This window comes from Phragmites australis, chromosome 4 (genome assembly GCF_958298935.1).
Source record: "Phragmites australis chromosome 4, lpPhrAust1.1, whole genome shotgun sequence".
NCBI lineage: Eukaryota > Viridiplantae > Streptophyta > Magnoliopsida > Poales > Poaceae > Phragmites > Phragmites australis.
Window position 1 is genome coordinate 47,705,890 of NC_084924.1, and position 26,250 is coordinate 47,732,139.

Below are 26,250 nucleotides of genomic sequence, written 5' to 3' on the forward strand. Positions count from 1 at the left end.
CACGCTCGGTGTCAGTTCCTGCCACATTCTGGCAGAAGGACATGGGGACATTAAATGCACGGGTCCCATCCCGTGCCATCCGGTACGTCTTGGGATAACGTCGTGAGGGCCGAGGCGTTCCGTCTGTCGCGCTGCTGTGGCAGGAGAACAAGACAGGATAGGCACGCCGGGCCGCTCTGCGGCTGCCCGGTAGGCCCCCTCCACTGCGCCCTTTGCCAGTGTATTTATGGTGATGGATGACAGGGCGCGGGGCGCATTTTTCATCCCCGGTCACTTTGCACAGAGGCTATGATGACGCCCTTTCCATTTATGGTGCCTTGGAACTCGTGCCCTCCCGTTCAGGGCATGCTACTGCCGGCGGGTATTTAAAGCAGCCGGCAGCACGGACAAAGACAAGTGAGAAAGACGCTCGACAAGTTAGACAATCTCTCAGAAGTGGAAAAATCCCAGAGGAAGTGGGTAGAGAAGAGAAGAGAAGCCCAAGAGCACCCAAAGCCAACAGATACACACAGATCGAAGAACAAGGACCCCCAGGCTCTAGGATAGACAAACATTCTTGTAACCAGCAACATCCTTGAGGGACATTCTCAAGGTATTTATAGTATCTATACAGGAGTAGGGTGTTACGCCTCCGTGCGGCCCGAACCTGTCTAAACCCCAGTGCATTTACTTCGTTCCGCCCTAGATCATTCCACACCGCCAGCCATCGTATTTATACCCATTTATTTCTCCGGCAAACATATTCAGGATCATCCCCTGGCCGAATCTCTAAAAAGGGGTCCCTCAGGATCCCTGCGACAGGAGTTAACCCTCTGACAGACATCTTCCTGATTATTGCACAGGCAGCATTTTGAACTTCCTTTCCACCCCCTTTTCTTGAGGGAGGTGGACACCAGAAGCATGTTTTGTAGCATTTGCCACAAGAAAAACTTAATTCTCAGAGGAAGTTTACATGCCCAGAGGGTCATTGCCCCCTTGCAAGACACCCCCTCAAAGGTTAGGAATTTGTATAGAGATTTAGTTGTAAACTTCTTTGACTTGTCCAGAGCCCAGGTAACCACATCTTCCCTATCATTTAACTGAACCAGCTGAAGCATCTATAAACCTCCCATTGGAGTAGATTACTAGTTGTTAAACTCCTATTGAATTGCACCTCCCACTCATCATGAGTCCAGTAGTCAGCAACCACAGCATCCAGTTCAGCACACATCTTGAACAAGTTAGGAATCTGAATTTTTAGAGGAGTTTCACCAAGCCACACGTCTTTCCAGAAGAAAACCTTATTGCCATTGTTCACTGAAAATACAACACCCCATTGGAAAAGATGTTTGACCTTATGCAGGCCCTTCCAAAACTGTGAGGTGCCTTTTCTGTCTGGATGAGAAGAAGTTCCCATCTGGTATGTATTTGGCCTTCAACAGTTTATATCAGATGTCCTCAGAGCCAGTTGAGATTTTCCATATCCACTTGACCAGCAAACATTCATTCATAATCAAAGTGTTTAGGATACCAAGACCCCTATAATCTTTGGGTCTGGATATGGCTACTCATTTAGCCATATGGTATATGTTCCCATCTTCAGTCCCTCTCAAAAAAATCTTGATTGGACAGTGTCCATCTTCCTGTGGATCCCCTTGGGGAGAAGGTAGAACCCTATGATGTACATAGGTAAACTGGTAAGACAGGAATTTGTTAGAGTCAATCTAGCTCCATAGGTCAGATTTTTGCCCTTCCATGGGTCTAGCCTTTTAACCATCTTTGAGAGGATTCCAGATGAGACAGCCATGCCTAACTAATAGTCAGAAACATGAATGTCTAAGTGTTTCAATGGGAGCTGACCCATACTGCAATTAAGCATATTTGCCACCCTTTTCTGTTCTACATGCTCCATGCCAAAGCAGAAAACCTCACTTTTGTGAAAAATTATCTTTAGCCTAGAAAGACACTCAAAGCAATATAGAATAATTTTAAGGTTAAGGATAGACTTTTGACTAGGTGTGCAGGATCTTTTCATTCTTGCGACCAGGGGTTTGTGTTGCACACTTCAATTTTGCATATATTATATGTTTTTGGAAAACAAATGATCTCTTAAATCATTTGCAAAAATGTATTTTTTTTTCTTTGCAGGAACTAGCAACTACAAATGTGTTATGTGAAATCAATCTAGAATATATCAATTTGAAAAGGTAAAATAAATATAACAAAAAAGGAATTGCATATACAGTGTTTGGTTCGAGGATAAGGTTAGATGATAGTGACATCTCTATTTTTTAGGATAAAATGATCTAATTTTCTATTTGGTTGGATGAATAGGAGAACTAATTTTCTGTTTGGTTGGTGGAATTAGAGCGGATAAGATAAGCTATTTTTTGTTTGGTTAAATATATTGGATTAGCTAAGTTGATTATGATGATCTTTTAGTAAACTTACATTTGGATTGTGTAGCATTTAGATAAATTTATGCATGTTTGAATTTGTTTGAATTTAAGTTAAATTAAAAAGAGAATGTCACATTAAATGATAAATTGAGCATTACAAAGGAATTCATTTTTTCATCAAATAACATAGGGTTGGAAATATTTTTATAAATTAGTACATCACATGAGAAAAATATTAGTGAATTTTTCCTAATTTTTAGGAATTTATTTGAGATATTAAAAATTTCTAGAAGTTATAAAAATAACATTCTTTGAAGAATTTTAATTAAATATTGGTTTAGATTTTTGGATCAAACTAATTAAAATGGGTTGCTACTGAGCTCTAGTTTGCTCATGAAAATGTTTAGAATTTTTGAACTACTCTTATATTCCAGATAAAATTGAGAATTAAATAAAAAACATGAACACACTTACACACAACAACCGATCCGGTGTTTAGTTGCATGGGGAGTGCCGAGGCAGAAACGCGTGTGGTCGTCTTCGTCTGGGTATTTTTTTTTGATAAACTTATTCGGCATTTTAGGGAATATTCCCTTTAGTTGGATGACCTCATCCGCTGCCGTAAGCTGAACCCAACACCGGGCAGGGGTCAAAAACCTAGACAAGACGATCTCATCCACCCTGTTATGCTGAACCAAACACATCCTAGGTGGCCGTGTATCATGGAGATGGATGGTGTTGAGGAGATGGTCATCATCGATCAACGGAGTTGGCCGGCGTTGATGAGGTAGGTGAGAGGCGGAGGTAGTCGACACCCATCCGCAGAGGTGATTGGCGCGTTGGAGTTGAGATTGTTGGCTATCAATCCGTGTAGAAAGTAATAGGGATAAGAGACTATGATCGGATTTTGGAAATAGATTAAGAGAAGGAAAGAGAGCACAATCTTTGAAGATCTTATCGTAGTTTTAAAAAAGAGGAAGAAAATGACACACTGTTGATTGATCTCGACCTTTCATTATGTAAGAGAATACGCTTTAATGAAGGAAGACGATTAAGGATGTTGATTGTTAATTAGCTAATTGATTATGACTTTCTATATTATAGGAGAGGGGAGGAGACGATGGAACAATTTTGATTATGAATCGTTTGATCTGATAAGATATATGGTGAAGATTATTTGAATTTATCATAACTGGTTTATTTTATAAGAGTATAAAAGTATAGATGCATTAGAAGATAATTTACCTGAATTATGGTATGTCTTGCATGTGCATGACCATGTAGCAACAATGTTGTTAGTTTATCCAAACAAAGGCAATTCAGAAAGGGAAAGCCCAGTCCTGCCATCCGGCAAAAAAAGAAAGGGAAAAACAGGCACATGCATAATTCAGAGCTGAGAACACAGGGACAAAACAATTCATCATATTGACAAACGAATTATGTTGAAATAATACATCATATTGACAATGCCAAAAAAAGAGACCATACTAGAATATGGATGACAATTGCACAGTTTACAACATATGAAAGAATGTCTAGGCAGATCACATCTTTGAAGAATGGAATGTCACTGGTTTCACAATCTCACATATTCTATATCTCCACATTAATGCATGCCATTTGCATCTCCCCAACACAAACCACCAGTATCAGCGCTTTCTAGCCTCCAGCAGGGAGTTTCAGCAATTCGCCATTTCATCCTGCAAAATTCTGCAGATGTTTACCATCAGAAGATTTAAACTTGGAGCAAGCATGAAGTACATCAGTCAGATTGCTCAAACTTAGCTCACCTGGCCAAATCTGGTTCTTGTCCTCATAAACCCCCCTCTTGTCACCGGATCACCCCCCTTGGCACTGCAGTTCCAGTAAGCCCCCACAGTCCCAAGGATTGGCATGTCATCGGGGCTCGGGCTCGGGGACCTCGACCTCCCCGGCGACGAGTTGGCAGACGATATCTTGATGTCCTCCACGGTCAGGGCCCCAAGGATCGGCCGGTCCTCTCGGCTGATCGGCGAGTAGGACCGGACCGAGTTGCTCTCACGTGTCCCCGAAGAACCGAGCCACGTCGAGAGGCTGGCGTCCACGGAGGCTTCCTGCTTGCTAGGCGTGCTGGGGCTATAGCTGTAGTCAGAGACCGCCAGCCTCTCCTCCTTCTTGGCCGCGACCGCCGGCTCGGCGAGGAGGTGCATCCTGTTGTCCTGCCCCAGCATGACATTCTCCTTGTCCGAGGACTTTGGTGTGGCGGCGGCGCGGGACTTGGCTTCCTTCCACCGGGTGAGGTTTTCCACCGAGTTCAGAACGGGGTTGACGTGCTCGCTCCGGTCGCGCGTCGCGCAAGCCGCGGGGGCCTCCGGCGTGGTTACGCTGGCCGCCGCATCCAGGCCGCCGCTCTCCTTGGACATCTTGCTGATCGGAAGCAGGAAGAGCGACTCACACGCTTCCTCCTCGCCGCGTGCAAGGCCTAGAAGACCGTGCTCCTCTTCTTCGTTGTCGATCGCACACACATCGAATCCGTCTTCCTGTTCGGAGCAGTCTTCGTATTCGTCGTCGTCCTCATCCTCCTCCTCCTCCTCGCTGTCGTTGTCACAGTCGACGCAGTTGCTGTACCTGTGGTTCAACGGGAAAGCCTCGGAATTGGCGCACTCCGGCGCCAGCATCCACTCCTTCTCCCTGTTCGCCTCATCCTCCTCCGGATCTGCTCCCTCGCCGTCGTCCTCCGGGATCGCAGCCGCCTCGTAGGTGGTGACGTTCGGATCAAACGTTACCTTCTTCTTGACGACGGCCAAACACACGTCATCGGTGGAGTCCCTGAAGAAACACGCACCACAAGCACAACACAAAAATAAGAACACCAGATGAAATGAATTTCCCAATGACAGAAACTCATCTCGCCGATTGAAACTTTCGTCCACGAACCTCAACTCCAGGAGCGTCGCCAGGAGTGGCGCGGCGGCGGAGACGACCTCCCCATCCAAATCAACATTCTTAGGCGAAACTCGCGGCGCGGCCTGATCCGGTGGTCCGCATCACACACACACGTTGAATCATCCGATCCCATCCAACCCTAAGATTGGAACGAACTACTCGACGATAAAATAGGAAATTGATCTAGTCACTCACCCGGGTGCGGCCATTGGGCGACTGTGCCGGCGACCGCTTGCGGCGGCGGCGGCGCTCCTTGGCCCCCCCGAAGCAGCCAAGGAAGCAGCCCATGGTGTCGCGGCGACGGCGAGACGCAAGAGACAGCAGAGGAGGAGTGGGGGAGGAGCTGAGCACTGAAAGCTAGTGATGAGGAGGCGGCATTTGGGGGGAGCGGGAAGAGGAAACAGAGGAAGCCGTTGGGGGAAAAGAGAAGCGCCGCGAGTGGTAACGGTCAAGTTGACCCAGCTGGCAAGTGACCGTTGGATGGACGGGACTTGTGGGGGAGAGCCTTGTGGGCCCCACAGTCCGACCTTTAATTTTTGTATTTCGAAAATAAAAAATACCAAAATAGAACACTATCTAAATATTTATAAAACAATTCTGAAAAAATTGGTGCTGTAAAGGATATTAGGATCTAACTCATAGTCATGAAAAATTCTAAAAAAATTGATAATATAGAGGATATTATGATTTAGCTCTTAAAAATTTGAAAGGGAGACATATTTATAAAATAAAAAGTGAATTGCATAAAACTACAAATATTATGCTATTTATAATATAAACTTTTTTTTAAAAAAAAAGTGAGTTCCTTCATAACTCGCTCCATTTATGTACTTACAAAGAAACTTATTTTTTCACCATATAACCTAAGTCTAGAAATAATTTTAGAAATTAATCTATCATATAAGAAAAATATTAGTGATTTTTTTTTCATATTTTTGAGATTTTATTTGAGATCTTAACAATTGTTAGGAGTTATAAAAGTAGTCTTTAGAGAATTTTAGTTTAAATTTTACATAAGATTTTTTGGTGAATTTAATTAAAATATGTTGCTAATGAATTATGAAGCACATACAAAAAGTTCTAGGATTTTTGGAGAAATATAAGACCATTTTTAGATGAATCTAATTAAAATAAGATTTTATGTGAAATTAATACATAATATTTATAGTTTTTATATTACTCAGCACAATAATTATAGTTTTTATATTACTCAGCACAATAATTATAGTATTATGTAATTCACTTTAAATAAACATGCCGCCCCTCCCGGTAAGGGTAGCTTAGTTGGGCCACTAAGAAAAACAGGTCAAATCTAAATAGGCCAGCATTTAGGGCCCATGGTCCGGATCAACAACCCATTCCCTTTGAGCTGGGTCAACGATTCGTGTAGAAACTCTTCCAGGGGTGCAGACTGCAGAGCGCAGACACAAGGAAAATAGAGGAACAGTTTTGCTTTCTTTACAACTCGAACCACATCAAGATTTGTGAAGGCGTACTGGCATACATTAGATGCAAAAATCAAACTGCATAGATAGATCTGTTAAGAGTACACTGTTTAGCAGCAATTAGGACATTGGTTCCTGTAAATAGAATGTATAATATATTACGGCATCAAGTATCAAAAGGGCACATCACCTGTTAACACATCAAATACTATTTGACAAAACCATTCAGAATTGTGGCCGTGCAACAAGAATTACTAGAGCCCTATTCTAATAGCATTTTCCTTATCATGGATGATTACGCGGCAAAAAAAGCAAGGATGCTGTGCGATCCAAAAATAAACCAAAGAAATAGGTTCTTCCTTGGCTTCTTTATCCTTTCTAAATACTGTGTCCAGTGGTAATTTCGTAGGATTCTGATGTAGTTCCCAGTGAAGGCCAATTGCAGATCCAACAGATCCAGTGCTTCCCAGTTCTCACCAGTTTGTCCATTGCAGTTTGCGCTTCCTCGCGTACAAGAGGCAGAAGGGGTCTGTTGAAGTGAACTTATGTATACGTGACTGTTAGGGTCAAGCTGAACATCAAAACTGAGATACAGCTCTTTGTACACATGATATACTCCAAATGTGCAAGATGCGCCAGAGATTTAGTTTCGTGGTATTTACATGATTGAGCACATGCATGTATCCAAATATTCGTCATCCGAGTCGCTTGAGTCACTGCAAATTATCAAAAAGATGGAAGCATAGTTAGATGAACAAATCGACTCAATGTATTACAGTAGTAAACTTCAGTAGCGCTTTTTTGAGTTGCCAACATGAACAAGATCAACACAACAGTTTAATTATAGCATGGAACATTTTAAGCCCGGGAACTATTTCCAAATATATCTGATTTGTTCTGAAGAAAATTAACTTCAAGGCCTTAACTACATCATGCCCCCATCCCCCTACCTAAAAAGGCAAACATTTTTCTCGATAAAAACATATTCATCGTACCTGATGTGGATTTATAGAATAAATTGGATAACTTATGCTGGCAAGTTGAAAGACATCTACATGTAATTAAGAGTTTTTGCAAAGGTAACTATACTATCCTTCAGTTGAAAAATACAGTGATGGACAAATGTTAATGCAGATAGCCCCAACAGAGACTATTGTTCATTGCATAACAGCATGGCTAATAACAACAAAGAACTAATTAAATCTCAAATTTAAAAAGCTAATAAAAGGCTCAAGTAACATAACACAATTTAGAGTTGTCAACTGGTTTGCAAAAACTGAAAAGCTCAACAAATGGGATGTTGTAAACATGTGAAGCAAATATCTTGAGACAAAAGTCACATCCCCGAAAAAGTTAACCAGGTCAAAACTTAATAATGTTGTCACAATAGGACCTGCTCCCAACTTCCCCTCATTATTGCCCTAAAAAACTTTAACTGCATAGATGATTACCTAGTGTTTGGTTAATCCCACGAAGATGAGGCTCAGTTACTCATGCATAAGATGAATATGAAAATGTTCGCTTGGTTACGGTCAGCAGAAGTACGAATGTTCATAGCACCAAAGCTTTGGAATTGAGCCAGCCAACATAGACCTCTAATCCGCAGATACCAATTATATGTTAGTTGGAAATTGACATGTTCCTACGTGGATCAAATAGGAATATCAAAATGGAGGGTCATATTGACTGTAAATCTGTAATGTGAAGTGCAGTTTTACGTCGACTATCCTCACATGAGAAGCTGCTGGTCTAGGTCCAAACAGTTGGATGGCTCAGATAAATAAACATGATTGGACATATAGGGATAAGATTCTGTGAGGATGGTCTCCACAAAAGTTCTTTCTGGTTAGTGGAAATGAAATTCTGATTCTAGTATACTACTGTTTAAAATGGGCTTTTGATTATAGTATGGCCAAACTCATTAAAAGTTTGCCCATGTAATCAGATTCCTTATTCAACTAGGCCACCAAACAGACTGGGGATTGGAATTTGGAAGTCCATGTGATCATATGCTAGTTCCACATGGCTGCTAGGCATAATAGGATAAAATTCTGCCCATCGATTCTTCAGCGCAAACTAAAGCTTCCAGTTCCACAAAGCTTCTTAGACATGGATATAAAAAGCATTAATCATTTCCAATTGCAATGCACGAGCAGCAACAATCTTCCTCGGGCATAGCACACGTTATGTAATGGACATGCATGTGATCAATTTTAACTTAGTCCAGTTGCCCAGTTGACTGTATAGTTATTATGAAAATAATGAAAATCAGAAATTGAGCCTTAGCTGTCTTAGGGTTTTTTAGTCTCCGTTGCCTTAACTCTCAAGTACTTCTGGAACTTCATTTATTAGTTGACACGAAAAGGGAATCTAATTTTCAACAATGTACCGTTAATTTACATGTGCAGCTCCACATGGATAATTAATTAATGTTTGGGAAAACCACAAGGTTACATTCATCTAGACTTGCCTAAGAAAATGAAGTGATTAGAATAATTGAAATTCCAGTGCGCCTGGCCTGACTAGGAATCCATAAATAGCACAGTGTTCAGATCATAACACTTGCAGTAATTTTATTACTGACGCTAATTTTACAAAATGATTACCAACGTACAAAGATGTGTAAACTGAACTTTGCAGTAACACCAGCACATACCTTTTAAGGATTGTAATGCAGCAGAAATATCTAAAGTAACATCACACAGTTTTTCTTAGCAGGAAAATGAGAATTACTGCCACAGAGGCATTAGAATATGCAGCAGACTACGACTTTAAATCAATGGCAATTTCTCTCTTTACCTCCATTTGGAAGGTTGTTTCATTTGCATTTATTAATACATCAATAAAAAGATAATTCTTAATGAGGATGCTTATATGCATGTGTGACCAGTTATGGATTAGTTTTCCAAGGCTCTATGCAATCGTTTTATATCTGCTTGCATCCATTAAAACAGAGACCATGCCTTTAGTTAACCTGATTTTTACTTAAACCTTATTGCACAACAGATCCACGATTAAACCCTGATCACGACAAACTTTAGCTTATTCAGGGCTTCACGTTACTTAAGCAAAGGTAACCACAGGCATCGAACCAACTTACTTGAATTAGATGACTGAAGCCCAATAATCAGTTAGCCTTGCTGAGAATGGCAGACTGTGACACTCCTAACAGATCACATGTTATAATGGCATAACCTGCCAGAATACATATCATTCGATAACTGAAACCTCTTCTTGCTAAAGTTGCAGCTACAGACAAATAACCGAATCATCATTCCACCTTTCCTGCTATAGACAAGACTCCTAAAATATGTTCCCGCAGGACACTTATACCTATCTGAATAACTCCATACGTGCAAATTTGTCTAGCCTGTAGCCTCCCAAACAAGAAAAAGAATACACAGAACTCATCTACTTCATAGTATGCTACAGGATCAAATGAATTGTTCTACCTGATACATCAATCTAACACAACTGCACCAACACGGATCATCAAAGGATGCATGAAATGTAAGTGGATGTTGCTTCTTAACGTACCTAGGCTGGAATTCCAAGACCTCTGTAAGCTTCTTGCCATGTCTATCCTTCCACTGCACGCACCGCTTGGGCCCCTTATGGCCCTTCCGCGCCATGCCGCCGGACAGCTGCCGCGGTAGCAGCGCCTTACGCTCGCCGGCAGCGGCGTCGTCCTTCGACCCCGCGGCCTCCTGGGACCCCGCCACCGGCGAGGAAGGGGGCGGATTCTTACCACAGCCGTTGAAAGACGCACTCCTGAGGATGCGACGATCCATCGCCGGGTAGCATCAACTCCGCGTTGCGCAAGCCTGATGCATTTGATTCGATTTCTGTGGCTCGGTTTGGAGGCTTGATGAATTGGTAAAAACTAAACCGGATCTTGAGGCGGAGACTGCTCATGAATTTCAAAAGGCCCATGTCGGAAAGGGAGAAACAACGGGAAATAAAGCAATCAAAATAGGAGAAATCCGGAATTTTAAAGCGCAAGCTAAACAGAATCTATCCACACAATTGGTGATAAGCTCTGGGAGTAAACTAACCGAATTTGGCGCAAAACCGACGAGGGGCAGGGGACTTGGGGATCGAAGGAGGTGGATTGAGGGCCAAAACGATGTGAGATTGCGGGAATTTTGAGGTGATAGATTGGGTTGGGTTGGATGGGTCGGAGAATTGGTGGGGAAGAATCGCGAGCGGGTATAGGTAGGGAGGCAGGGTGGTAAGGACGCGGTTTTTTTCCCGCAGAAGCTGAGGAGGACATCCCTTAACGCTAAAATTTACTTTGCCCAGAGTGGTAAACAAACTCGCGCGCGTCTAACTTGTCACGTTCCTCGATAAGCTAACGCGTATCAACATCCCATCAATAATCATGTGATCTTATTTATGAGGTTTTTATTATCTTTAATAATCTTTATAATAAATAATATGGATAAACCATTTAATACTAACGTAATAGAAAGAAATATTTATATAAAGTGATACTAAAACTTACTTATATCAAATAAAAGGTTCATCCAATTTAACTATCAACTCTTTTTCCTCCTTGTATCATTACTACCCTTAACTCTTTTTCCTACTTATGACATGGCGAAGTGGCGAACTCAAACCACCGTATAATACCCCCGCCCACCCTTCTTTTTCCGTCTCCGATGACTCTCCGCTACCATGTTAACTCAGCTTCATCGAATTGACGCCATAATGTCCCTACCCTAGCACGTGACTAACCAACAATCCTCCACCTCGCTACCTTGCCACCAACGTCGACTGCTCTTCTACTCTGGATATCCTTCTAAGCTACAGAAGCACTTAGCAAACTTCACCTCAAACCAACCCTAAACCTAACTCTAATCTCACCCAAGAACCTTCTTGTCACCGAAGAAGGACCAGCCATGATTGGAGCATGCATCAACATGCAAGATCACACGGTCCAAAAATCGGGTGAGATCGACCTCAAAACACTCAAGCAAGATATAACTCTTCCGTAAATGACTAATTCACCCTAATCGTCTTTTATTCCACATCGCTGCCACAAACTTATTACGTCTCATCATCAACGACAGTGAGTTCACCACCAACGACGAAACACGATAAGCCTCTCCTTCTATTGAAGCCTTGCTTATATGAAGTGGAGACCCATCCAAACTAGGATTGATTTCTTCTTTGATTGGTAAGTAATCCAAGCTTGCTTTGATGTATTTTTTTCAAGAGTTGCTTTTGTTCTCTATCAAATCCTCTATCAAATCCGAGTAATTTCTCTCAATTTTATTAGTTGTGGATTTTCGTGTTATGGATTGTCCTATAAATTCAATCTATATCTATAGTTTGACTAAGTTCTTCAGTGCGCAAGATCAATCTTGTAAGATGTAGGTCCAATTTATTTTAGGTTCAAATGAATTTCTCATGCCCCAGTTAAGCCCGCCTCTAATATATGTGGGTTTTGATTTTTGAAATAAGTACGTGTTTAATTAGAGAAAAATATTGGATGTAAGTGCTAACGTGTTTGATTCTGGTTAGATCTACTAAAATATAACTTGTCTTATCATTAGTATTTTCAGTCTAATACTAACAAGAATTAGGTGGGTGACAGTGAGATGTGTTCCTCTACGTGACATCTTGGCTCTGGAAGCAAACAATTAACTAGATCATGCTTGATTAAGATCTTTTTGGATGGGTGAAACGATTCGGTTTATGGGGACAATCAGTCAGAACCGAACCAAACGCGAAAAACCGGATCGATCCACCCCACAAACGATCCGCCGAAGCGGGCGAGCTGTTCCGCAACCCCCCTCAAGTTTGTGTGTAATTACCGCATCTGCCATTCAGAAAAATATCTCACCCGCCCGGTTCCGCCTGTTGCGCCGCGTGGGTCTGCTCCCCTCCGCCGGCCGCCTCTCCTGCGTCTGCTCTCACCTGACGCCCGTTCCGCCGCTGCCTCGAATCCGCCGGCCGCCCGAAAACCGCCGGCCACCTCTCCTCGCCGCGTCTGCCCGTCCGTTCTGCCCGCTGCCTCTGGCCGCCGCCTCAACTCCGCCGGGCCTCCAAATCCGGCCGCCGTCGCCTGTATCGCCGGATACGGTCTCCATCTATGCCGAGCGAAAGTACCTCCTCTCCTCCTTCTTTGTCCTGTTTGTCCTGTTTGTACATCCTTCGACGCCGGTCTCCATTGATGTGTGCGTCAGAACTAGTATGATAGAGGCAAAGATTAGAATGGAGTCTGAACTAGTATTGTAGAAGCATCCCAATGTGGCGAACATGCTTTAAGGAATTGGTGGATCAGATAGAACAGAATGCATTGTTTAGAGATGTCAAGAACTTTCTGTGCGAAATACTGGAGTCTGATTGGAACTGTAGAGCTAGTGAAAATAAGGTGGGTATTCTTTGGTACCCTTATCACTGTCCTTAAATTCTTCTCTAATCTGTTGCCTATCAATGGATTATGTGTATTCAAATTCTTTGCTAACACGTTGCCTGTCGGCGTACTCTGTGTATTCGATTCTTTAGTCAGCTGTATCGATGGTGTAAGCCCCGGCTCTCTTCCACTGTTCAATTGAAAACCAGGTGGCATAAATCTGTCACTTGGAGTTAAGTACCATAGTTTCTTGGTCGAGTCCTGTCTATTGTCTGAGGGAATCATTGCAAACAGTTGTGGCACGCACATTGTTCTGCACTTGGTTACAGTTGTGGCATAAATTAAATGTATACCAGTATACCACATTGTTTGGAACAAGCTGCTAATGGCTTCTATCAGGATTTTAGGCTTCCTGAAAGGTGCATAGCTTTTTCCTTATTTTTATTGACTCTGATGAAATTACATTTGCATCAGCGAGTCAGAATTGACTCTGTGATGGTATTACATTGGTCATTTGATGTGATCCTTCCATTATGGTGAAGAACAGTATATTGCAACATTTGCCATACCTCTGCTTGTGTTCTTTGCAGGAAGCCATATGGCGTCGAATGCTGTTATTGGTTTGCTTCTGTGAGTATGCTAGCTTAGATAACTTAAGATCTCATTTCTCTTGACGAAATTCCTGACTCAAGGAGCAAGATGAGTAGAAAAATACATGGTGAAAGTGACTCTGAGAGAATCACAAGTGACGGGACAGCTGCTCGCACAAGACCTCTCAGCATTCAGGACATCATATTGCTTCGTGAAAAGAAGGCAGCATCAGAAGCTAAGAAAACCAAGGAAGGGCCCCAAGAAAATGACAAGGTTACATCTAATCACTTGGAACAAGGAAGAAGATACAAAAGCAGAAAGGATCCGAAAGATATGCCTATAGAGGGTTCCAAAAAGGAGAAGAGTAGAGAAACAACAAAGGAGGGCTCCAAGAAAGAAAATCTGAGACATATACCAAGGGAAGGCCCCAAAAAGGATGACATGAGATATACACCAAAGGACAGCTCAAAAGATGGTTCCAAGATGGATGACCTGAAAGATACACCAAAGGTCTCAGAGAAGGAAGACCTAAGAGATGCACCAAAGAAGAGCTCCAAGAAAGAGAGGTCCTCCATAAGAGATGATGGTAATTTAGTTGGCGGAGACAAAGGCATTCGTACTTCGCATAAACTAAGCACAAGCATGAGTGGCCGGACTGATGAAAGCAAAGATGCAAACCTTGGTGATATCAGAGCAAGAAATGGCGATGCAGCGAGGTCTCAAAAGGGACCTGGGAAAAGATGGAATGATGAAACTGATAATGATAGAATCAAGGATAGGAGTGAGAAGCTTCGAAACGAGACAAAGAGAAAAGGCCGTACCTTTGATGATGAGAAGAGTTCAGAGGTTGATCGACGAATATTGAAGAGACATGACTCTGCGAGGTTCCAAGATTCCAAACATTATGATAAAAATGATGGGAGGAAAGAGTATGCAAAACCATACCACGGAGAGCCAAGGTTGAAAAGAAGAAGGTCAAAAAGCAGAGATCTTGGTCGAGGAAGACAAGGCGGGTCTATCTCACCACCACCAAGGGAACAAGGGCATAGCCACTGTGGACATGATTGTGGTAATTATCCTTCATACTACCCAGTGGAGAAATCAAGGAGGAAGTACGCTGAAACTGACAAACAAAGAACATCTGGGAATGGTGGATACAGTGGTGGGTCTCACAGGAGATACGAAAGTCGGCTGGGTGGATACTCACCAAGGAAAAAAAAAACAGCACCGCAAGGTGAGCAGGGAATTACCAAGATTCCTTCCCTGGTCATTCAATCCCCAGAAAATAAATCAGCCACATGGGATCAACCTCCTGTGAGAGCAGACCAATCTAATTTCCTTACCACTTTGCATCCAGCTGTTGGCCAAATGACTCCTTCTATTCCAGTCAAATTTTCTGCATTAAAGAAGGACCCTGCAAGTACAGTTGAGACAATATTGGCAGGGAATAATTTGGCTGCTGATTCTGTCCAGCTAACACAAGCAACCCGCCCACTCAGGAGGCTACACATTGAAAATGTACCAGGTTCAGCAACAGAGGATATGTTGATTGACCGCTTGAATGACTTCTTGTTGTCTTCTGGTATTAAACACAGCCAACGGTCTAAACCATGCCTCAGTTGTACAGTGAGTGAACTACTATGTCACCTCTTGTTCTTGCTGTGTCCCATTTTCTTACCAACATGTATTTATATCATATTTTGCTGCAATGCAGATAAACAAAGAAAAATGTCAGGCATTTGTTGAATTTCTTACACCAGAGGATGCTACAGCAGCTCTTTCTTTTGATGGAAAGCCTCTCAATGGATCTGCTTTGAAAATTCGACGGCCCAAAGAATATGTTGAAATGACAGTAAGAACTTCATTCCTTTCACATCAATTTATTGCAACTATATACTATTTCGCTTGTTGTTCTGATCTGGATGACCCTTGACAAAATTTTGCTATTTGATTCTTTCTGGAACAACCTCTCAGAATTTTTCTCGTTCTGTTTATCAAACCTGACAATTTCTCCAGTTTATTGCGACTCATTGAGACATATATCACTACTGTGGAGATTGGGCCTTATATTCACTAGCTTTTTCATTTTCTTTGAAAGAACACTTTCTAGTGGGCTGAAAAGACATCTTATGGTAACCATGTTTATTAGTATGTCAGCATGCTGCACATTGAATATATTGCTCTAATTGTGCTACCACCTATAAGTGGCAATGTACTGTCTGTCTATCATGTTTTCTGCAATTTCAGAATGCAAAAGAATCCTTGTTGTTCCTCTCAGCAGAACTTTATACTATATTAATATTTTAAAACTGAAGTGTCATTGCCACCTAATTTGGTTTGTGTGATTCTTTTCTGTGTATTGGATGGCCTAATCAGTGTGGAATTCAGTTTTTGATTTAGCTTTGAATTGAGTCTTCTTGTAACTGATTAGGTGTTACTTGACATTGTTGATATCGGTTCTCTGTCTCCTTCTATTTTTCATTGTTATGTGGAAGTCTAACTACTTGACTGAGGTTATCATCAAGTTGCTAAATATCTCAAATTACTGTTAATTACTTTCTAGATATCAAATTAACCTCTACCTATAGTACTTCTATATTTGTTTTTTATATACATATTGTTGTATGATGCTGAATATTCCAGTGGATGGACTTGTAATATTGTAATATTAGCTATGTGTGTCTGGTTTATACTTGTAAGAGAAGAGTACAGAAGATCCTTAAATATTTCAAAGGTTTCTTGCATAAATGGAACTTGTTTGGCAGCTCAAAAAAGGTTCCTTTTGTGAAGTGAATATCTCTTCAGCCATAACGAGTGGCAGTAGTATTGGTTATCAGACCTTTCCTTAACTTTACTTGTTCTTTCCATTTTAACTTCTGCGTGGTTAATGATCTTTAAAGGCCATGTACTAACATTTCAGTCTCCAATCTTGTAAAAAACGGCAAGATTTCTCAACCGATGTATTTTATCACCTGAGCTGTTTAGCCTCCAAATAACTCAGTTATGGACCATAGCTAAAATAACTCTTATCAACTTTATGTTTACAAATTTACATTCATTTATCGCTCATGTGTGCATTCTTAAGTTTGTATATCTGGATAGAATACTATGCTTGATGATGCCAAGTTCTACTTTGATCTAATGCTCTAATCAGTTATTGCAATTGAGTGGAAGTATTTCAGAGTAGCTATTTCATATTTATTCATGCTGCAAAAAAATATTCTAGAGTTGCTGTTTTGGATTTATTCATGGCATATATTTGTATCATTCGACAAGTTCTCGTCTGACGATCATATTGAAATCTCTCAAATAGGGTATTTTTATTGGGTGTGTCATAATTCATGTCCAGCACTGTGAAGCAAAGGAATTGTAAAGCAGGCTTCCAGGTGTAGTTCCAATTATGTGACTGCTGCTTCCAGAATTCATTGGTTGCTGATTACAGTGCTGCCAGCGTCCTTATGGTGCTCAGTTCATGGAAATATTAGGAAGACAGCTTGTACATCATGGTTCAAGTAAATTTTAATATTAGCAAAGATTTGACTATGATGACTGCTAACTTTAACCATCCAAGTGGTTCCAAATATGTACATCTGACTGATCTGAGTGCAATCTGTTAGCAAGAGCTGTCATTTAAAGTTTTAAACTCTAACAACTTCAAACTTATTCTGTTACTTTATCTGCCAACATTTCAAACTTTGGCTTTATTATCTCTTGTTTGTATTGTGTTTTCGTACAGTTTCATGTTCAGCATATTTCATGGATATCAGCATTACATTTTGGTACCACTATTTTATCTGTGGGCTCAATTTGGTCTCTTTTGCTTCCAAAAAAGACATGATTTGACTTGCGAGGTTCCTTTACATGTAAAATTAGATATGGTTAGCTGTTATTTCCATAGCTGATAATGGAAGATACATCACTTCCGGGATTCTACGCAAGCGTGATTTGACTCAGGCTAAAAAGACATGTTTGATATAAATGAGAATGATTAAGACGGAAGTGGTTATGTAAGCAAGAAGAGAAGGAAAATGAAAAAAAAAATCCCAAATCAAACTTGGACTCAAAATTTAATCCAGTCTGATTTTCGAGTGATAGGGACTGCAGGTTAAGCCACTATCCGATTCCTCTCCAGAATTTACTTCCTTAGCTGACCTATTTAGACTTCTTGCTTCCCATAATTTCAGATATTGGTTACTTTGGTCGCTGGTGCTCATTTCTAGGGTCCTCTGATCTGAGGAGGAATCAGTCTCATGCAGCTTGGGCTGTGTTGCTAGGTAGCCTTGTTTGTGATAGAGTTGGTAAATCGCAAATGTGCTGTATCATTATGCCAACATGACTACAAATCTACAAATGAACAGTTGGACCGTGCAAATATGCCACATCAGGTCTCTCTGTTAGGATTACAGGTCGAAGGTCAACGCCAACGGAAGAACCAAGCTTCCCTCTACATCTAAACAGCAGTTCACAATGATTATTATGAATCACCCTTAACTGTGCACAGTATCTAGGATATCATTGTTATTACACTTAAGTGTTAAAGACATTAATTTTTTTGGATATTAAATTTTAAATGTGAAGACTTTTACTTTTTTGGATATTATTTTGCAAGTGTTAAGACATACTTTTTGTTCCATGCAGAATGTAGCTCCAAAAAAGCCTGCTGAAGATATTACATTAATATCTGACATTGTATCAGATTCACCACACAAGGTAACATGCAGAATTGGTTTCAGCTTGCTAGAATCTGACCATTTATATTTTCAAAGAGAAAGGTGGCTGGAAAGTCTGAATGATCCTGCCTATTGCAGTTTCCTTTTTTTATTGCATATAATCAGCTTCATTATGTATGGTTGTTGTCTATGAGGTAATTCGATTTAGGTAGAGTTACTCTGTACTTGTGCTTGAATGTCATTCAAGCACTATTTTCATTTATGACAAGTCCTGTACATTCTGTCAAACTATCTCTCCTATTGTGAAAAAAGTGTTAATTGAGTTTTGGTTACGTCATTTGCATAAAATATCTAATTTAATCAAGTAACAAATATAAGGTTACATGTGTAGTCCTTGTGAGGAGAAACGCAGATTTGGAATTGGCATACAATATTTGAACAACCTATTTTCAGAATAGTTGAACACAAGAAGATTTGACTGTTGATTTCTTTTTTCATAGTGTTTTTGTTTTCTATTTCACCTTTGAATTTTGCAGATTTTCATTGCTGGGATTTCTGGAGTGATTTCATCTGAGATGGTAATATTGAGTATTGACTATTGTTGACCTTGCTCTGCACAAGGCCATTAAAGCTCATGTTCCTGACAAGTTACTGCACTTCCCTCTCTTTCAGCTCATGGAAATTGTTAGTGCATTTGGCCCATTGGCTGCATATCGCTTTATTTTTAGCGAGGAGCTTGGTGGTCCCTGTGCATTTCTTGAGGTATGAAAGTGCTGTTATGCCTAAGCTAGAGCATATGATCGTCATGTTCACTTCTGATCAATTTGATATGGACAGTATACAGATCACTCCATCACATCCAAGGCATGTGCTGGCCTCAGTGGGATGAAGCTTGGTGGATGCATATTAACTGCCGTCCATATGTTTCCTAATCCTCTTGCCAAGGTACAGCAGTTTGCACCCATTCATTTAACATCTTGCATCCATTCCATTATTTGAAGTCATGGTGTTCCAGTTGAATTTCCAGGTTGGCAATGAGGCTTCCCCATTTTATGGTGTTCCTGACAATGCGAAATCGCTTCTTGAAGAACCAACCAAAGTCCTGCAGCTAAAAGATGTGGTATGCTGTAATTTTATCTCTGTTTGCTTTAAGTTACTGGTTAAATGAACCAAGACTCCCCATATCAAAACAATTTATGGCAAAACTTTTCTCAGTATTGACTTTGTCATTGTTATAGCTTGCGGATTCCAACAATAAATAAATAAATTCAATGCTAGGGCTGTTGTATGATCATATGCCATTGACATCAACCCTGAACCCTGACAATAATGTATGACATTGTATTAGTCATTAAACAAAAATCTCAACCCATCACTTGATTTCCACATTTTCGAAGTTCGTAAAAAAAAACCTGTGCAACTTATGTAGTTTGACCAAGAAGAGTATATGCTACTTTCAAAATCTGAGCTGGAAGAAACATTGGAAGATGTACGCATGGAATGTGCAAGGTTCGTATGATTCTTTTTTATTCCTTCCGTATTATTGATTATGGCGGCTAGCAGCTTACAATATGAACAAGATTCACAGGTTTGGAGCAGTCAAATCGCTAAATGTAGTTGAGTATCCTGCTGGTACTGACAATACTGCAGAGGATAACATAGTTGAGCCTGAAGATAGGTCAGTCAAGATTGGGCCCACTGAATTTGGTGATAATGGAAACAGTACAGAGGCTGGATCAGAATGTTCTGTACCAAATCAGAGTCTAGATGTTCCCGATCATTCTGAGCCTACAGAAACAAAAGATGTAGATCCTATCTCCGAGGGCCAGGATCAGAAGGACAAACATCTTCCAACTAATGCGGCACTTTGTGAGGGTCATGCACCTGCAGCAGATCAGCACACAGACCCAGATGACATTCAAGCTAGAGGTGCTCTCCCCACATTGCAGCATGCAGAAGCTGATTATATGGTTTCTGAAGCAGCCACAGATGAGGATAAACATATGGAAGCAGCGGTGGCCACTGCCAGAATGGATGATGGTGCAGCAGAAAAAGGACATGCAGACCCAAGAACCTCAGAGATCTCTAGTCCTGCTACGCCTGGAGACAAGGTTGAGAAATCCGGAAGGGAGAGCGAGCAACAAGGTTCTGCTGAGTTGAGCAAAGGTGATGCGGAGGAAGCACCCACTGCTGGGACCAGAGGCGACGCTTTTGTGTTAGAACCTGGTTCAGTGCTTGTGGAATTCATGCGGAAGGAGGCTGCTTGCATGGCTGCACACTCATTACATGGGCGGCGTTTTGGCAACAGAACTGTCTGTGCTGGATATGCTCCACACGATCTCTACTTGCAGAAATACCCAAGATGATTCTGTGCCGAGACTCTGCTTTTCTGATGATAATAGTAAAGCATTGCCAATAGTTAGAGGACTTAGTTTTGAGCCTTTGGATGCATGGTTCAGTCAGGATAGTGTACTGTTAGCATAAGGAGATATAGGGAGATCCATTCCACAGTAGTTCCTTGGTGAAAGACAATAGGATACGAGTGATCATTAACCATTATTCTTGACTTGCTGGTCGTATGTTTGCAGTCAGGGGAAACAACCTGAACGTTCTGCTTGTAAACCTTATTCACCTGGATGTTTCTGAGCTAACGTTCGTCGATCTAAAGAGAATACTTTGCGCTGTGTATGCTCATGTGTCAGAACTGATTTGTCGTAGATGTAGGTTCTGACCAGTGGCGGCACCGCATTATGGTCTGTGGGTGTACATATACATTTTTCCGATTAAAAACGCTGCTAATAATAACTAATATAAACAGTAATTTACTGTTTATACGATGGACAGTAAAGGCTATGCACCCATAGTTTGGCTGCTGGCTTCGCGTATTCTGACTAATAGTGATGGAGCCACGTTATGAAGTATGGTTACACAGACATCTCCTTTAATCCAAAAACGCTATTAATAGTAGATAACATGAATAGTATTTTACTATTACGATAAACAGTAAGGGTCCATATACCCTGGTTTGGCTGTTAGCTTCGCCCCTTCTTCCAGCGTGCTTAGACCATTCTCAACCATATTCTCTTCATTTCGTTCATTTCTTGATTTCTTTTTTCCGTTCTTATTCTTTTTATTTCCTCTCATCTTCAACAGCTTCACTTCGAGGGGAATCGTGAAAGGAAAGGAGAAAGAATCTTGTCTGGAAGGGAATAATCATGAGAATCCTGTCGTGAAGGGAATTATGAAAAAAAATGAAAGGACAATGATGTCGCCTAGAGGGGGGGTGAATAGGCGTTTTTACAAAAATTCAACCCTTTCTACCGTTGGCCTAAACTTGCAGCGGAATATAAACTAACGAGTTTTTCACAAGAGAAAACCTAAATATGCTAGGCTCAACTAGTGCACAATCACCCTAAATAAAGTGTGGAAATTACAATCCTAAGGTGACAAAAATTACTCAATTCTAGTAAGAGATATGCAATAAAACTTAAATTGAAAAAGGCTGAAAATACTGTTCATATGCCTGAAATTACTGTTCACCGGAGACTCCGGTGTAGTCCGGATACTCCGGTGTGTACAGGTCCGGAAACTCCGGTAAAGGCCGGATTCTCCGGGTTCTGTACAGAACAGAGCCCGAAACTGAATGAAATGGATGTGTAGAGAGTTTTAGCTCAAACCAAGTGATGTCGTGTGTTCCCGGAGATGATTCCAAGTAGATCCACGAAGAACCTACACTCAAATACACACAAACAAGTAGATCGAGCAATATGCACAAAGATTTGAACAAGAACTCAAAAGTAAAGAAACAAGAGAGGAGACACAAGATTTGTTTCCCGAAGTTCGGATTCACCACCGTGAATCCTACGTCTCCGTTGAGGAAGCTCCAACGAGCCGGGTCTCTTTCAACCGCTTTCCTCGATCCACTAGCTTTATCTCTTTCCTTTCGGAGGCGAGATCGACCTTCACAAACTTTCCCGCGGCTCACCACACGCGCGGGAGCTCACCGGGCAACACCTAGCCGGCTAGGAGGCTTCACCTCCAAGAGTAACAAACGCAATCAAACTTCTTGCCGAGAACTCAAGTGCTCAAGATCGGATTTTGTTTCACTTGCACTCAATCTTCCAATCTCTCAACCCAACTCACTTTTCTTCTCAAATCACACACTAGAATGGAGTGGGAGGGAGTTCTTTTGGCTCTAGAGGATGTTCTTTTCGTGCCCTTGCAGCAGCCCCAAAGGATAGGGTGAGTGGGGTATAAATAGCCCACTCCAAAGAACTAGCCGTTACTGTTTTTGACAGAACTGACCGGAGTATCCGGTGAACACCGGAGTATCCGGCCCTAAATCCAAATACGACGTCAGAACGGTCACAGAATGTGTCAGAACTAGCCGTTACGCACTTTTCTGGACTTTTACCGGAGTATCCGGCCTACACCGGAGTCTCCGGTCGACACTTAACCCAGAAAACACCCCCGGAGACTTCCCGGAGTCTCCGGCCACTCCAGGTACCGGAGTATCCGGACTTCACCGGAGTCTCCGGCCTTTCCAGGTACCGGAGTATCCGGCCTACACCGGAGTCTCCGGCCACAGCACAGCTGACCTCCGAAAAACGGCGATAACTTTTGATCCCGGAGTCCGATTTCGACGATTTTGGACTCTATGGAAAGCTTATTCAGAGGGCTACACATCCCAACTGAATTCATAACCTAAAACACATAGGATCAAATTAGGAACACTCCAAAACCTATTTTGGACACTTCCCCACTTTCCGCTCCGGACTCTTAACAACAAACTCTCACTTTGGGTTTGGTTGGGAACTCTTGAGCACTGAGACGCGACAATTAGCTCACGTTGCATCCCTCTTAATAGTGCGGCATACCTATACTCAAATTCAAAGATAAAACTCGTTTGAACCACTTTGAGCATTTGAAAACTTTCAAGTACCGCTTCTTTTCTTTCAAACCTTGAGGGTTGTTAACTTCCATAAAATCTTCACTCCATCTCTTCTTGATTCTTCATATGATTTATGTGAATCATCCATAGCTCCCCATAGCCTCGCACGGTCCATCGGCGCAAAGCCTTCACTCGCTCTTCACCACCGCCTTGGTCCTTCGGCGCCAAGCCATTTGCTTGCCCTTCACCACGGATGGTCCATCGCAGCCGAGTCTTGCTTGCCCTTCACCGTTTTGCCATAGAAAACCACTTTGTATTCGACATCTTCAAGGAATTCACTTTTTCATATATGGAGTCCACTTTTGTTCTTCACTCTTGGCATATGTGATTTCAATTCAACTTATGCCTTCTTATAGATCCTAACCCCTACTCACTCTCAAGCACAAAGCACATGGGTTAGTCCATAAAACCTAAATGACAACATTTATACCTTAAGTTACTTGATCTCCACAGGTAACTTATTAGCCTTCATGCATATTGTCAATCTTCATATAGAACCTAACCCCACTCATTCTTAAACACATAGCACACGGGTTAGTCCATAAAACTCTATTGACAAGTCATACCTTTAGTTACTTGATCTCCACAAGTAACTTAGCCTTCAAGCTTATTGCTAATCTTATTGAGCTTCTTCTTCTTCTTATGAGCATCACTTAGAGCTCATTCATCTTGATGCATTCTCAATCTCCCCATTTACCTAGAGCTCATGCATATCTCTCATCCATGCATCATCTATGGAACAACCTACTAACAAACTCAACACCACTATTAGTCCATAGGTATTGTCATTAATTACCAAAACCACATATAGGGGCTAGATGCACTTTCAATCTCCCCCATTTTGGTAATTGATGACAATCTCACTAGATGATTATATTTGACGAAATTTAAAGTTCTAAGTATACATAGAGTCCGAAGATGAATGTATACAAAGAACAAGTTTTGGAAATTCCAAATATCACAAAGATATTTGAGATTGCCAAAACTAGTTTTACTAGCATCAAACACCACAAAGGTTTTGATGTTAGTTAAAAACCAACATATGTATATAGTAAACTCCCCCACAATCTATGCATGCGTGAATGAATTTTGAATATCATTGCATATATTGTCTATCTCAAATTTTGGACGGAGTTTTCTTTATACATATCAAGCAAGCATGATAAAGTATGTATGAAGATGAATATGCTCATGCAAGCCCAATCATTTAAATTCTCCCCTAATTGACATTTTCCCCGTATAAGCAAATTATCCTCCATAAGCAAAGCTCTCTTTCAAAATATAACATCTAGTCCAAATTCTCCCCCAATTGACATTAATGCCAAAATGGAATCATCGAAACGAATTCTCCCCCAATTTACATCAAATTGGTAAGAATTAAGGAGGACTTGCTAAAAGAGAATTTTTCCCAAAAATCATTCGAAGTACATTAGCTCTATCCCACAAATGGAATCATCGAAAGCTAGTGCAAGACCATGTATAGTGTAAACTCCTCATGATATGTGTATTTTTCATAATTTGAGTTAAACCAAATACACTTATCCAATTACGAGCTATGTGAGGAGAACAAGCTATACAATAGGTCAAAGGGGTTCAAACAGATGCCAAAAGATATTTCAAAAGGAAATACCAATTAAAACTTCAAAAGATATCAATTAGATACCTACAAGAGATACCAATTGAGAAAGATGCCAATTAAAGTTCCAAAGGATATCAATTGAATACCTACAAGAGATATCAATTGAAAATTCAAAGCATACCAATTGAAACAATTGAAAGAGATACCAATTCCAATTGAAACTAATTCAATTGAAGGCAAAACAAGCACGAGTCCGAAATAAATATCCAAAGCACAAGTGCAATGGATTATGCTATAAGTTGAACATAGCAAAATTGTTGACAATATAACGAATTTCTCGTTTAACACAAAGTGTCAACATCTCATAAGCATATATGTCCAAAAGAGCAATTTAAAGCGGACTACAAACCTCAAGCAAAGGATTTTGCAAATTTCAACAATATTGCATATAGGAGCAACTCAAGCATTTGATATAAAATCTTTTGCATATTTGGGATTGGATAAATCATAAACATGATTATAGAGTTCCCACAAAAATATGCTACTTCAAATTGCTCATATTTGCAATAAAGAGGTTTTAAGCACTTGCAAGAAAAACACATTTTTACAAGATATTTTCATGAGATGATGCAATCTACACAAGATTGAATCTTTGAAATTAAATGCATAAATCAAGAACAATTATTTGGAATGATATTGAATTGCTCACTTTGATATGGTCCTTCTCTTGATTCTAATTGAAATTGAAGGAGATGATCTTCTTTGTAGATACCAATTGAAAGATAAAGACCTTCATCATGAAAAATCCAATTGAAAGGACAAAACCATCTTCATGAATTTCAATTGAAATGAGCTTATACTTGAAAGGACCTTCATTATGATTAATTCAAGCATCCAATGCATCTTCATTGTACCTAAAACTCTTTTAAGTACAATTTGGTCCCCAAACTCATTGGGTCCGAAGAGGTTAGCAAAAACACCATATAGAGCAAACTCTCCCATAAACTTGTGCATATTGATATGACATAGAAGTGATAACAATTTAAATTCATACCAATAGATAGAAACCAATTGAAAATATATACCACATGAAGATATATACCAATTGAAGTCAAATGAAAGCTTTATGCACATTTTAGACAATAAAAGCATTTGAGAGAGGCTTACTCTAAATGTAGGATCAAAGAAAGCAAACATGTTATAGATTTTAACATTTAAGTCAAACAAGCATGCTCGTCACTTTCAAGATCCAATGAAGATATAATTTGGACAAAAATTGCATATGAGACTTGAAGATACCAAATGAAAGACAAATATCAAAAAATTGTCCAAATTACATCTAAGATAAAA

The 26,250-nt window shown here is 40.7% G+C and overlaps 3 protein-coding genes across 5 annotated transcripts; 1 reads left to right on the forward strand and 2 right to left on the reverse strand.

Moving 5' to 3' along the window:
* Positions 1-3,783: 3,783 nt before the first annotated feature.
* On the reverse strand, positions 3,784-5,743 carry LOC133916951 (uncharacterized). 2 transcript variants are annotated; one of them, XM_062360853.1, is made up of 4 exons: positions 5,499-5,743; positions 5,295-5,386; positions 4,169-5,186; positions 3,784-4,078 (listed from the first exon to the last, which is right to left on the reverse strand). In XM_062360853.1, exons 1-4 carry the CDS (start codon positions 5,589-5,591, stop codon positions 4,058-4,060), a joined length of 1,224 nt encoding a protein of 407 aa, XP_062216837.1. In that variant the 5' UTR covers positions 5,592-5,743; the 3' UTR covers positions 3,784-4,057. The 2 variants fall into 2 exon arrangements, with proteins under 2 accessions (XP_062216837.1, XP_062216838.1); XM_062360854.1 differs by having other exon boundaries at positions 3,784-4,088; positions 5,499-5,741.
* A 1,137-nt stretch (positions 5,744-6,880) lies between these two features.
* Positions 6,881-11,025, reverse strand: LOC133916952 (uncharacterized). The gene is made up of 3 exons (XM_062360855.1): positions 10,804-11,025; positions 10,286-10,655; positions 6,881-7,464 (listed from the first exon to the last, which is right to left on the reverse strand). Exons 2-3 carry the CDS (start codon positions 10,537-10,539, stop codon positions 7,407-7,409), a joined length of 312 nt encoding a protein of 103 aa, XP_062216839.1. The 5' UTR covers positions 10,540-10,655; positions 10,804-11,025; the 3' UTR covers positions 6,881-7,406.
* A 1,548-nt stretch (positions 11,026-12,573) lies between these two features.
* LOC133916953 (uncharacterized) lies at positions 12,574-21,058 on the forward strand. Of its 2 annotated transcripts, none has more exons than XM_062360857.1 (10): positions 12,574-12,858; positions 13,700-15,326; positions 15,415-15,552; positions 18,339-18,410; positions 18,907-18,948; positions 19,043-19,132; positions 19,208-19,315; positions 19,386-19,490; positions 19,800-19,879; positions 19,959-21,058. In XM_062360857.1, exons 2-10 carry the CDS (start codon positions 13,809-13,811, stop codon positions 20,734-20,736), a joined length of 2,931 nt encoding a protein of 976 aa, XP_062216841.1. In that variant the 5' UTR covers positions 12,574-12,858; positions 13,700-13,808; the 3' UTR covers positions 20,737-21,058. The 2 variants fall into 2 exon arrangements, with proteins under 2 accessions (XP_062216841.1, XP_062216842.1); XM_062360858.1 differs by having other exon boundaries at positions 12,575-12,858; positions 19,398-19,490.
* The last annotated feature ends 5,192 nt before the right edge of the window (positions 21,059-26,250 follow it).

Excerpts from the sequence above, each read along its gene's own strand:
- LOC133916951 (XM_062360853.1), bottom strand. The coding sequence starts at position 5,591 with ATGGGCTGCTTCCTTGGCTGCTTCGGGGGGGCCAAGGAGCGCCGCCGC. Across the intron at positions 5,187-5,294 it reads GCGACGCTCCTGGAGTTGAG|GGACTCCACCGATGACGTGT; the intron begins GTTCGTGGACGA and ends GTGTTTCTTCAG. Across the intron at positions 4,079-4,168 it reads CAAGAACCAGATTTGGCCAG|GATGAAATGGCGAATTGCTG; the intron begins GTGAGCTAAGTT and ends AGAATTTTGCAG.
- LOC133916952 (XM_062360855.1), bottom strand. The coding sequence starts at position 10,539 with ATGGATCGTCGCATCCTCAGGAGTGCGTCTTTCAACGGCTGTGGTAAG. Across the intron at positions 7,465-10,285 it reads GTCTTGGAATTCCAGCCTAG|TGACTCAAGCGACTCGGATG; the intron begins GTACGTTAAGAA and ends GATAATTTGCAG.
- LOC133916953 (XM_062360857.1), top strand. The coding sequence starts at position 13,809 with ATGAGTAGAAAAATACATGGTGAAAGTGACTCTGAGAGAATCACAAGT. Across the intron at positions 15,327-15,414 it reads AACCATGCCTCAGTTGTACA|ATAAACAAAGAAAAATGTCA; the intron begins GTGAGTGAACTA and ends GCTGCAATGCAG. Across the intron at positions 19,491-19,799 it reads TCCTGCAGCTAAAAGATGTG|TTTGACCAAGAAGAGTATAT; the intron begins GTATGCTGTAAT and ends CAACTTATGTAG.